The 12,890-nt window shown below is 53.3% G+C and overlaps 1 protein-coding gene across 1 annotated transcript in view; it reads right to left on the reverse strand.

Moving 5' to 3' along the window:
- Window positions 1-1,427: 1,427 nt before the first annotated feature.
- Window positions 1,428-12,890, reverse strand: part of PPP1R37 (protein phosphatase 1 regulatory subunit 37) — a 39,312-nt gene continuing 27,849 nt past the window's right edge. The window contains exons 7-13 of the mRNA XM_053268866.1: window positions 11,402-11,557; window positions 10,516-10,628; window positions 8,873-9,014; window positions 8,588-8,754; window positions 5,945-6,896; window positions 5,240-5,320; window positions 1,428-4,180 (exon numbers count right to left, since the gene is read on the reverse strand). Of these exons, the coding sequence (XP_053124841.1) occupies window positions 5,250-5,320; window positions 5,945-6,896; window positions 8,588-8,754; window positions 8,873-9,014; window positions 10,516-10,628; window positions 11,402-11,557 (1,601 nt within the window). The 3' untranslated portion in view covers window positions 1,428-4,180; window positions 5,240-5,249. The remainder of the gene's footprint in view (window positions 4,181-5,239; window positions 5,321-5,944; window positions 6,897-8,587; window positions 8,755-8,872; window positions 9,015-10,515; window positions 10,629-11,401; window positions 11,558-12,890) is intronic.

Genomic DNA, 12,890 nt, shown 5'->3' on the forward strand with positions numbered 1-12,890 from the left:
GATCCCTGAGTTTTCAGGAAGATATAAATAGAAGAATGGAACACATTTGCTTTCATGTCCAACATGATAACGAATGGGGGCTCTTATGTTCCAGGCCGCACTCTGCAATGCAATACAGAATCCAATACAGAATCCAAGTTATTTTCCAGACTACAGTTGTGTCTGTCAGTCAGTCAGTCTGGCCAGGGTGTAACACAGTAAAGTTTTCCACAGAGCACATGTGAGCCCAGTGCTTGAAGAGAAAATTAGGGGAAACTTCATGGGATTCCCACCGTTCCCAATGGAATCCCCCTAGCATGACCCAGGGGGTGCAGACAGGCCTATCTGTACAAAGTTGTCGGCTAGTTGTAGATAGCTATCGCCATCTAGTGGATCAATGGAGAACTACACCTTTCTTGCAATGACTGACCCACCAGCATCAGGGATGGAGTCATATAGTTCAGTGGTAGGGCATTTATTTGCACGCAGAAGGTCTCCCATTCAATCCTTGGCAGCATCTCTGGGTAGGGCTGGTGAAGACTCCTGCCTGAAATCTTGGGAGAGCCGCTGCCTGTCAGTGTAGACAATATTGAGCTCAATATGGGAAGACATGAGGCACACTTTACTTTCACGATTTGGGGGGGGGGGGGTTTAGAGCTTCAATCCGCTCGTTCCTCTTGGTGGCCTTGCTGAGACCTCCTCAAAGTGCCTGAGTGATTTGGAAGGTTCAAAAGTGCCTTTTAGTGATTTGGGGGGGTTCAAAAAATTTCGATAGGTTCAATCTGCTCACTCCTCTTGCTGAACCTCGGCAGAACGGAACCCACATAGGAGCATAGGAAGCTGCCATATACTGAGTCAAACCCTTGGTCTTTCTAGCTCAGTATTGTCTTCACAGACAGGCAGCAGCTTCTCCAAGGTTGCAGGCAGGAATCTCTCTCAGCCCTATCTTGGAGATGCTGCCAGGGAGGGAACTGGGAACCTAGACACTCTTCCCAGAGCTGCTCCATCCCCTAAGGGGAATATCTTACGTGCTCACACCTCTAGTCTCCCATTCATATGCAACCAGGGTGGACCCTGCTTAGCTAAGGGGACAAGTCATGCTTGACACCACAAGACCAGCTCTCCTCCACAATGGATCGCGGTTGGCGAGGAATTGTATGACACTGCAAGACCCTCTGGGCAGAAAAACGTCTTGATGCTTATGTTGCTCTATAAATCACCAGGGATACCAACGGCATTATATCGTCATCATCGTGGTCGTCGTCGTCAACACATTATTACTCTCATTATTTATATGGCGACGAGACCAACCCAACCCTTGCCCCCTTTACAGTACAGAATTCCTCCAATGGGGGGCAGGACACACCCCATCCGCTATCTGCTCTTCTGAGCGGAAGAAAGCAAGCCATGCTTTTAGACACTAAAAGAGACGGAGAGGATCCATGTGATGAATGCAGCTTTTTCATTTAATAGAAGACAGTTTCAACAAAATAAAACTCCACACACAACAAAAAGGAATGACAAAAAAAGAAAAACACAGAAATCAAACTGGCGCCATCTTTTTTTCTTTTTAATGTAGTGTTAACTCAGCAAAAACTCCATGTGTGTGCGTGTGTGTGAGTGAAAAAGAGAGAAAATCACGGTCAAGCAGTGAAGGGCACACAAAACGTTTTGCTTCTGCCTCTCCAGCCTGAAATTCCATGCAGCAAAGTTCCCTCTCAAGCTCCCTGATAGATTTTATTGCACTTAAGAAAAATAATAATAAAGTAAAAAGCATAAAGTTCTACATCTAACCCAACAATCTCCTCTCTTGGGGGAGTGAGCCGTTTCCTCTGGTCAGTCTATACAAAAAAAGAAGGAAAAAAAACACCACACACACCCCGGACTCAGACTCCTCTTTTCCATTTTGCTTAAATTACAGAATTAGTACCGATCTCTTGCAGAGATTCCACATCACGATAGCAGGGACAAAAAAGTAGTCTGTCACATACAAGGGGGGAAACATGAGGTTTCCCCCTCCTTTCCTGCTAGCAGTTTGGGTTGGGGCTTTAGTGATCACAGTGGGATTCTCAGGGGAGTTCAAGGACCCCTAAAGAGGGCTGATCCTTCCCCAACCATCAAGCCACTTCATCCCCCTGGCCTGCATTTCCATGGATACAGACCTCGCCACACGAGGAAAAGGGGCTGCACACACTTCCATCATTGCTGATGGGAACCTCTACATAGGAAAGTGCCCATCATCTCCTTCCTTCATGCAAATTTCTCTTCTCCTCTTGATTGATTTTTTTGGAGGGGGTGGATAAAGGGCAGAGATCTCAGTTTGGGGGACCACCCAAGGGGTCCTTTGCACCCCCACCTTTTGTAAACTTCAGGCTCTCTCTCCCCTCTCTGTGGGCCCTGATGCAACTGGGTGGGGGAGAAGGGGGGCATCATCATGCAGGCTGGCGCCATCAGCTTTCCCCATAACCACTCTGGCTTCTCTCTTGGGGGCAAGAGTGGTGCATCCTGGGGGGTGTTGCCAAAAAAGCCCTTCCCTGAGAAATATTCAACCCCCGCCCCCACTTTCTGCAGCAACGCGCCGTCCCTCCCTGCTTTGGTGCTGAAGATGGAAGTGTTTCCGACAGGGGAGGGGCTGGATCTTGTTCTGGAAGGAGGAGTTCTTGGCTACTCTGAACGGCCCTGGGGAGGGGCAGCTAACGTTCCGTCCTGCAGGCTCAGACTCCCATTCGGCTGCTAACTGCAAGACGCGGCAGCTACCTTCTCGCCCACCGCCGAAGTATGTACAGAAACTGGGGGGGAACCTGCGACACAGAGAGGTGGTACGTTTAAAAAAAGAAGAAGAATTAAAACCATCCAGAAGCCAGCAGCATCCTTAGAGGTTTCTTGTGTGAGTTTCCTTGCCCGGGGTGGGTGGGGGGAAAGAGGAGTCCACCCTCTCCCACCACGCGTGTGTCGTTTTGGCCAAGACTCTCGCCGCCGAAACTGGTAGCCATCTCCACACCCTCCGCCACTGTCCAATGGTCCCAGCACAGTATGGCTTGAAAAGTCTTCCTAGGCCGTGCCATGAGTTTGCCTCCCCGCCCCCCACCAAACCCCACAAAAGATGGGGAGGACCAGATCAGAGGGAGGGCGTGGCAGCTGTCTCGCCCACTGGTGGCCCGTCAGTGCAGAAAAACCCCCCTTCCGCGGTTCCGCCTTGGCTGAAGCACAGCCGCTCCCCCCCACCAGGGAAGGGCTTACATCAGGGAAGGGCTTACATCACGCAGGACGCCACGCTGCTCTGTGGGGCAGGAGAGAGAGGCGCATTCCTCATTTCTGGGCAGGCGGAGGCCTTCCGGAACGGTTGCAGGTGAGGGTTCAAAGGATCACTGCTCCCGCACAGTTATGATAAATAGACACAACAAAAAAAGACACAACTCAAGAGGAAAAGGGGAATTGGGGACAAAAAATAAATAGTAGTCCGTGCTGTGGACAACAGCCTAAATCGTCTCAGTTGGTTGAGACGAGAGTTCTCAGCAGAGGCGGCAACGGGACAGGGCTTTGCGGTCCTGATCCGGGAGAGCCGCTGTTCTCTTGTAGTGACAAAGCAAAGCAGACCGCCTGGGACCTGCGGCACTTGTAATGCGGAGGAAGCAAAAAAAATAAAATAAAAATAAAAATACAGGTCCCACTTGTCCTTGGTTTTTATTGTTAAGCCTCCCATTCGAGCTGGGGAGAGGAGTCCCATCCAATGACCATCTTATCCATAGTTCAAAAGTCTGTCTCCTTGCGAATTAACTTGGAAGGGGAATCCCGGTAAAAGATTGCCAAGTGCCCCCGGCTAGAGTTGGCGAGACAGACGCTAAAGCAGCAGCCAAGGCGGCCATAGATTGCTCCGTGTGGAAAGGACGCAGCTCTTCTCTTGGGCAAGGTCTTTGCGATTCTCCCCCTGCCCAGGGGCATCTTTTCCGAGGGAAGAAGAGTCAAGAACGTGAAGGGAAGGCGGGGTGGAAGGAGACAAGTTCAGGAACAAACGGAGCTGTTCTCAAAAAAGGAAAGAGGGAAAACAGGGAAGGGGGAAATCACGTTGCCTCTGCATTGCAAACTCAGGGCGTGTGTGTTTTTTCTCAGAATCACCTGGTGGGAAGTAATCGTAGGGAGGAAGTAAAGCTAGGCAGGCGCTTCCCAAGTCAGAACCCACTTCATACGGAATGGCTCAGAACTGAAATAGAAGGTGTGGGGTTGGGGGAAAAGAAGTGCAGAAGATTAGAGTTGGGAAGGGTGGGAAGGGGAAGTTAAATTATGTTTAGCTGATCAATCAGCTTGCATTTTACAGACAGAATTTAAATACATTTGCACATTATCAGTCTGAACAATTTGTTATGGGGCGGCTAACAAAGTTGTTTATTTATTATTATTATTATTATTTATTATTATTATTATTATTCAGTATAAGAGTCTTTTAATTTGTTTATTTTCTTAGATCATGTTTAGCAAAGCTCTGCAAGTCTTTCGGGATTAGAGCTTTCGCTGTCTTGGATGCTCACACCACCTCTAACCTCTTCCCCTATTCAATCCGTGCCAGAGAGAGAGAGGTCTCCCTGCACAGAAACAGTCCCACTCAAAAAGCACGGCATCTAAATACCAACGTTCAGCCCCATCTGAGCACAGGCAACACACTGAAGGCACACGTGCATCCTCCTCCATTCAATATGCCAGCTAATGTAAGTGCCTTTTTAGGATGCCAAAGTACACCTCAACACAGCCCAAATCTCTCTCTAAAACAAGGAGCGCTAGAAATCTGACTATGAATAAAGCAGGCACGCTTGAATTCCCCCAAACACCTTAGGTGGATCATCAGTTCTGACCACAGTCCTAAAGCACAGATATAATTACTAGCAATAAGCCCTGCTGACCTCAGCGGGACTTGCTTCCAAGTGCAGGGTGGAGGGTCTGGATGTGAGTGATGAAGCACTCTCAATGAGGATGCAATCCAGAGGGTGAGCAACTCCTACCCCTGAGGATCGGGACCTCCCCCTCCTATACTCGAAAGGGCCGTAGCTCAGAGCATCTGCTTTGCATGCAGGAGGCCCCAGATTCAGTCCCTGAAGGTAGGGCTGGGAAGGTCTCCCGCCTGAAACCCTGGAGAGACCCTGCCAGCCAGAGTAGGCAATACTAAGCTAGACAGATCAAGGGTCTGACTCAGCAGACAGCAGCTTCCTATGATGAGGCTCTCCTATGACGCACTCCTGCCCGTTGTTCGGAAGGACAGCTCTCTTACCTCAAAAGCATCACATCGGTTCCTGGCTTGCCTCTAAGAGCAGCTCCTCAAGCTCCTTGTCGTTCTTGGAACAGCTGAGCTCTGAAAAGCAGAGAGCTGAAGTCAGTCACAGGACCAAGCGCCTGCCCAGGAATCACCATCTGTCTCCTTTGCCGTGTTCAAACCCCTCGGCAATAACATCTTCCCTGCCCGCTAAAGGAGCTGACCTTACATATAGCCAAAATATGTTTCAAAACAAGCAGTGGAGAAGACGGCAGCCATTAAGGAGAGCTGAGGGGAGAGCTGGTCTGATGGTAGCAAGCCTGACTTGTCCCCTGAGCTAAGCAGGGTCCACCCTGGTTGCATTTGAATGGGAGACTCGATGTGTGAGCACTGCAAGATATTCCCCTCAGGGGATGGAGCCGCTCTGGGAAGAGCAGAAGGTCCCGAGTTCCCTCCCTGGCAGCATCTCCAAGATGGGGCTGGGAGAGATTCCTGCCTGCAGTCTTGGAGAAGCCGCTGCCAGTCTGTGAAGACAATACTGAACTAGATGGACCAAGTGTCTGACTCAGTATCTGGCAGCTTCCTATGTTCCTATTAAGAGCTGAGCCCAGCCCAGCCTCTTGCTAGATTTCATCCCTCGGGCACAGTCACATGCAGTGCCAGGACACAATGGGGCCCTTTCCTAAGCGGCCCTGCCCTGCAAGAACGCCCTCCCTCTCTTACCGTGTTCTACAGAGCAACTGGCAATCCTCCCGTCGCGCCCCAAGGACGCATCTGGTAGTGCATGAACAAACTCCGTCTTTAGTCCGTTGGGCAGCAGGGCGTTGTGAATCGCGCCCCCACACAGCCCAGAGTCCAGCTTTTCCGCCCCCGAACCAGAGCTCGGCGTCAGGGGAGGCACGTCCGAGCTGGCTGCCCCTCCGGAAACAGTCCCACTCGCCCGCATGTCTGAGCGCTCGGTCTCTGCCGAATGGGTTTGGGCTGGGGAGCCCGTGGGCATCGGCGGCGGCGCCTGCGGGCCGGGACTCTCCGCCTGCCGCCCGTCCCGCTTCTCTGGCAGGCTCTCCACCCGCGTCACCACAAAGATCTTATGGCCTCGCCCGGGACTGGAGACTGCGATCCGCCTCTCGTTCCCAGGAGGGTTGGTCTGGGCTGGAGCCCCACTCGTGACACCCACGGCCAATTCACATTTTATTTCTTCTGTAGTGTTCAACGGGGGGACTCTGCTCTCAGAGCTAAGGGCATCCTTGGCCTTTTCAGGGGAGCAACAGGGCTTGGGCAAAGCCGTGACGTGATCGGGGCTGCTGCGCTTCTGCAGGGGCGGGAGAGCCTTCAGCTCCAGCTTCTCGTCCTCCTCGTCAGTCTCCGTATCGGAATCCGACGACTCGTCTTTGCCATCGGCCAGCCCCGCCGCCGCCGCCCCGTTCTCGTGGGATTCCAAGGCCTCCCCAACTTCCTCTCCCTCTTCCGGCGTGGACGCCGCGTCCCCGTTTTCCCCGTCATCTTCCACGGCTCCTTCTTCGAGGGGCTCGGTGATAGTGATTTCGGGCATGGAGGCAGACTGCTGCAGCTTCTGCTCCTTTTCTTCCTTCTCTTTGGCGAGGACAAAGTTGCGCTTGCAGCCATTTTGGATTTCGGTCAGGAGGGCCTTCTGGGTCTCGATGAAGCTCTTCACCTGCAACAGGGGGTAAGACAAGACAGCTGGACAGCACATCTGGGCAAAGTTACAAGAACCGTGGCTCCAAGGACTGCAAGACGCAGGTGTTATTTTAAGGGAAACCTGAGTTTTGGGGGGGGCCCAGAGCCAGAGATTTCAGTGCAGAGCACAGAGCTACGTGTTGCAACCATCCTTTTAGCCTTACCTGCTGAAGTCCAGTTGGGGGGAAATCAGAGAATAAAAAGTTGCAGGGAACTTAAAGGCTGCCATGGCCCTCTCAGGCCCTGCTCATGGCCCCACCACGGACAGAGAGCTGGTTGGCGGGGACTCGGGGCAGGGCCTTTTCGGTTGTGGCCCCTCGGCTTTGGAACACCCTCCCTGAAAAGCTTTGCCATGCTCCCTCCCCTCAGTGTTTTAAAAAAACAACTAGACACACATCTTTTAAACGAGGCTTTTTAATATCCCATCTTTGTTTGTATATGGTAGGTTATGTTAGTTTTTATAGTTCTCAAATGTAGCTATTTAAAATAACTTTTAATTTGAAACTTATAAAACGGCAACGGTAATTCTGATTGTGGTTTTAGCCTAGACTTTTAACTTGTTTACTTAATTTGGTTGATGGTATTTGTTTTATTTTATATCGTATCTATTTTATTGTTGTGAGCTGTCCCGAGCAGCAGTGTACCTTAGGGTGTGTGCGTGTTCAAAATAAATAAATAAATAAATAAATAAATTCCAGCTACATGGGCAGGAAGGTCACGTGACAGTCAGGAGCCCTTCCTGGGCAGAGGTATTGCACGTTTGAATGCTCCACATCAAAAACATGATGCATCTGGAAAGCAAACATCTCAGGGTGTTCCGCCAATACTCTGCTTTTCTCCATGCAGGGAGTCTGACACAGGGAGTCATTCAAGCCTGCAATCCCGCCACCACCTGCAGCTTCATTACCCAGCCAGGCAAGGTTCAGCCAAGAGCTGGGCCCGGGGGACTCTTCCAGCCCAGAGAGATTAGCTGCACAGGAAAGTAAAGAGATGTGGGAGCAAAGCAACACGTCTCGCCACCTCTCGAGGACACACACGGAGGGTGCCAGACAAAGTGTTGCCATTTCTCTAGGACATTTCATCCAAAAAAGACGCAGCAGCTGTCCTGGTTACCAGACACAGCTGCACCTGCATGTGTGATGAGAGCGAATCCACCCAGTGCCAGGGAAACTGACCTTTTGTGAAAGGAACCCGAGACGGCAGCAGGTATCGCATGGCTCCCACCATGACTCCTGCACCCCGTGTGGAATTGTATTCCTGCCTGGCAACACAGGACGCTTTCAAATGGATACCAGCCTTGATAGCTATATATTGCCATCAGGATCAGAGGGGGCATGGCTGGCCTCGGAACACCCGGTGCTAGGAAGCCCCACCCCACCCCCCCGGGGAGGGGGAGAGGCAGCTTCCCTCTTTCCCCTTCCTGCCAGCTTTCCAAAATGCATCTGCTTGGCCACGGCAGGAGGCTGGAGAGGATGGGCCCTGGCCTGATCCAGGAGGACTGTTCTTAGGAGCAGGCCCCTGCCCACCGGAGTGCAAGTTAGCCGGGGCGTCACTACAGCCCAGCGCTCAGCAAGTCCTGGCCTCCTTCCTTCAGTCTGCGACAAAAGCACAGGCCAGGGTGGGGTGGGGGCGAGACTCCCTCCTAGCCACTCGCCAGCCCAGGCTCACCGATTCCTTTTTGGGCTCTCGGTCGAGGTCCAGCCTCAGCAACGAGTGGTTGACCTTCAGGGCCAGGGACAAGGCCATCAGCCCCCCCGTCTTGATCTCGTTCTCCCGCAGGTCCAGCCGAAGCAGGCGGGGGCTCTCCGCGATGAATTCGGCCACGGCCACGGCACCTGCACACGAGACATGCCCGGTGAGGCCGCGGGGTGGGGTGGGGGGAGCAGACAGCCAGCCAGGCAGGCAGGAGCCGGGGCTTGGCCGGGCTGACCCAGGAAGCCAAGCCAGGCTTACCCTCGCAGGTCAGCTTGGTCGAAGCCAAGCCCAGCCGGAGCACCGAGCGGTTGCCAATCAGCCCGTTCTTCAGGTTGCGGACGCCCTCGTTGCCGATGGGGTTGTGCCCCAGGTTCAGGGTCTCCAGGCTCTGTGTGTGGGGCTGAGGAGGCAAACAGAGAATGGGGAGGGGGCCGCAACGTGTCCCAGGAATACAGCCAGCAGCTGGGACACAAGCTGCCCCACTGGGGGGCTCTGGGCAAGAGCACTGGCCAGCCAACTAAGCCCGGGGGGGGGGGGGTTAGGCATGGGTCCCCAGGTGTCGGGGGCGCCTCCTAGCATCTGGGGCCCCTGCAAGACACAAGTTCATTAGGGGCTGTGTCTTCCAAACCAAAACACCGGTCAGTTTCACTGGGTATTGCTTTCGCCACAGCGTCCTAAGTGCTATCACCCCCATTCCCAGTTCTCCTTTTTCCTAAAGAGCCTCCACAGCTCTTGAGCTCATCCTTACATAGGGACACAGAAAGTTGCCTCATACCGAGTCAGACCTTAGGTCTCTCTAGCTCAGCATTGTCTACACAGACTGGCAGCGGCTTCTCCAGGGTTGCAGGCAGGAGTCTCTCTCAGCCCTATTTTGGAGATGCTGCCAGGGAGGGGACTTGGGACCTAGATGCTCTTCCCAGAGCGGCTCCATCCCCTGAGGGGAATATCTTACAGTGCTCACACTTCTAGTCTCCCTTTCATATGCAACCAGGGCAGACCCTGCTTAGCTAAGGGGACCAGTCATGCTGGCTACCACCAGACCAGCTCTCCTCCCTGCCAGGAAGATGTCCCAGACTTCACTTTAGCTGCCCATCTCCATACCTCCCCCAACTCTCCGAAAGGGCCTTTCTGCTCTCCTTGAGGAAGTACACGGAGCACCTAACTGTATGTCTTTGGGGCACCAAATGAAACCCATCCAGACTTCTAAAAAACACACTGTCTAAACTGGTTCCAGTTCTGCTGCTGCTCCCGGCCTGAAGCTCCATCCTCTGCCAGGTGCCACAGCCTGGGAGCGGGGTGGGGGGGGTGGGAGGCCGTTGCGGCTGGGCACAATGGGATCTGCAGTCCAACAAGATCTGTGGACCCAAGTCGGCGAATCCCTGGCTTAGCCAGAGACCCCGAAGAGCCAGCCAGGGTAGACAAGACTGAGCCAGACGGGCCAACGGTATTGACTGGACCCCCGGCACCTTCAGATGCTCACAAATGCCTGGTGGGGGGAACCTGGGAAACTGCCTGCTACCAAGTCAGACCAGTGGTCCATCTAGCTCAGGACTGTCTACAACAGGGGTGGGCAAACCTGGCCCACCATCCCATAATCCCCAGCCACGGTGGTCAATAGTCTGGGATTAGGGGAGTCCTGCTTCAGAAACCGCTGGGGGGCCAGCCTGGGCCTACAACACTGAGTGGTAGCAGGGCTCCACGGTTTCAGGCAGAAGCCTTTCCCAGCCCTAACGGGAGAGGCCCAAGACTGAACCTAGATCCGCCGGCAAGCCAAGCAGAGGCTCCAACCAGTGAGCCTGTGGCTCCATTCCCAGTGCGGAGAGGCAACGGGCAGCAGAATCCCACACACTCTCCAGCTGCCGAGTCAGAGAACGAGCCGCGCGCGAGAGACATTGACTCACCAGCGTCATCCCCATGTAGGCCATGGCGGTGTGAGTCAGCTGATTGTTCCACAACACCAGTGTGACCAGGCCCTTCCGCTGCTCCTTCAGCCCCTCGCAGATGTAGGCCAGCCCTGTCAATCAAACCGACAGCCAAGAAGGCAGGGTGAGAACTGGGGAGGGGGTGGGGGGTTGGCTCAGTGAGTCACATCCAGCCGTTTTTCACAGCCCAACACCTCATTAGCCATGACGCCGGCAGAGTCCGATAGCAACACACCAGCACCGCCAGCTTTGAAACAGGGCTTTGCTTGTCTCGTCTAATTCCCCTCCCCACCCCCGCCCCCTATACTTGGGCTTTCACTGAGGCAGCCCGGACATGTCATGCATTTTGCTGGATTTGGAGGCGGGGCGGGAGGAAGAGGATGAGAAAAAGCATGAAGGCGTCAGCAGGGAAAAACCAAAGCCTGCCTTTTGCTGTCTGCATTTCGGAAGCCGCTATGCCAGCTTTCTGCATTAATTCAATTGGTTCTCTTGGCACTGATTAGGGAATTAAACCCCCCAACAAAAAGGAAGTACCAGCGACCACAGCTTTGGTTTATGCAAGTGTAAGTTCTACGCTTCAGTTGTTTCAAAAAGGGTGGAGGTTTTGGTGGATGCAAGTTGACTTAATTAGTTCAAGGGTTCCCCACCTTCGGTCCCCGGATGCTGCTGGACTACAACTCCGATCAATCCCAGCCTTTGGACACTGTGGCTAAGACTTATGGGAGTCGTAGTCCAACGTCTGGGAACCCCCAAGGTTGGAATCCCTAAATTAGTTCATCAATCAATTGGGTAAAAGGCAGATGACTGTGAGCACAGCCTTTAGGTTTCCCCATTGCACTAAAAAACTAAGGCAGGATTCCCGCACCCGAGTCCAGAATGTGGTTGTTCCTCAGGTCCAGGATCTGTATGGAGCAGTTGAACTTCAAGAGGTTGCCGAGCTGAGCCGAGTCCTGGAGGCTGTTCAGCTTGTTGTCAGCCAGGTAAAGCTCCCGCAGGTTCATATTCATTTTCAGAGCCGTGGCTAAAAAAGACAAAGCAAGGGGCATTGTGAGAGCTGCCAGCCTGGCCTCCCCCAGTTCACCCGCTCAGGGATGGCGAGCCTTCTGCCTGCCCAATTCGGCCGCAACTCTGCTGGGAGTTGCAGTTCAGCAACAGCTGGTGGGCCAAGTTTGCCCACCCCTGCTTTAGCCTAAGCCAGTGTTCCCCTAACAAGGATTCCCAGATGATGTTGACTACAACTCCCAGAATCCCCAGCCAGGCCAGTGCAGCGGGGGATTCTGGGAGCTGTCGTCACCACCATCTGGCAATCACAGTTACAGGGAACACAGCTTGTTACGGGTATGCCGATGGCGTCAAGAGCGTAAAGGGAGGAAATACAGGCCTTGCGCCTTAAATTAGCCCACCAGGCAATCTAGTTTACAGTCCACGGCCTATGCCGGGCAGCTAACAAGCCAGCTATGAGGCCTCCTTTCCCCAACTTTCCTATCTGGACAGTCTTCAAAAGTGGGTTGCTGCTTTCGGCCTCACGCACTGGGAGGTGAGAGAATCCAACGGGCTGGCTTGGATCGGGAAGACTTTCCTTGAGAGTTTTCCAATTTATCTGCCTGCCTCAAACGTAACAGGAGAGGACTGGGGGAGACTGGAGATGAGAGAGGCTGCGAGTGGCTGATGCAGGACAAAATGACGACCAGGCCTGGAGACACCAGAGAACTCTGAATGTGCCTAGCCTACCCAAGAGAGACCAATGGAAGGACTTGGGAGGGCTGGACCGCTCGAACAGCTGAGAGGTCCAATTTGACTGGTCGGCCTTATCTGGTGGGGAGGAATCCACAACTTGCTCATGAGGAGTGCCCACTGAAGAGGAAGAAAAGGCACAATACCCCCCATTAGGGAGCAAATCCTCCATTTCCCTCCCTGACAGAAGGCTGAATTGGAAAACACAAGGCCAAACTCAGCGAGGCTTTTGTCCTCACTCTCATGGGACGGAAGGTAACTGAAGGAGACTCTCTTTCAAGCTTCATTCATTATTGCTACAGGTCTGCATTTCAAAGCCCTTCGGGCTGCCTGCAATTCATTATTAAAGTCTTCTGCACGAAGCAAAACAGGACGCTGCTGCTGCTGCCTTCTGCAGGCCTGCCCCTGTCTTTCTCTGGGGTATTGCTCCCCCCGCCAGCAGACCAATCTTCAGCCTAGTCTACATGTGGATGGCACCGCTTCAGGCTGCAGATGGGGAGGTCACTCCCCACCACACACACCCTAAAGCTCCTCTATTTAAAAACATTCCCTCCAAGTCGGAAAACTAGAACTGTGGGGAGTGAGCTGGGCTAGAACCTCTCTCTGTGTGCTGCATAAGG

The sequence above is a fragment of the Hemicordylus capensis genome, chromosome 7 (genome assembly GCF_027244095.1).
Source record: "Hemicordylus capensis ecotype Gifberg chromosome 7, rHemCap1.1.pri, whole genome shotgun sequence".
In the NCBI taxonomy this organism is placed as follows: domain Eukaryota; kingdom Metazoa; phylum Chordata; class Lepidosauria; order Squamata; family Cordylidae; genus Hemicordylus; species Hemicordylus capensis.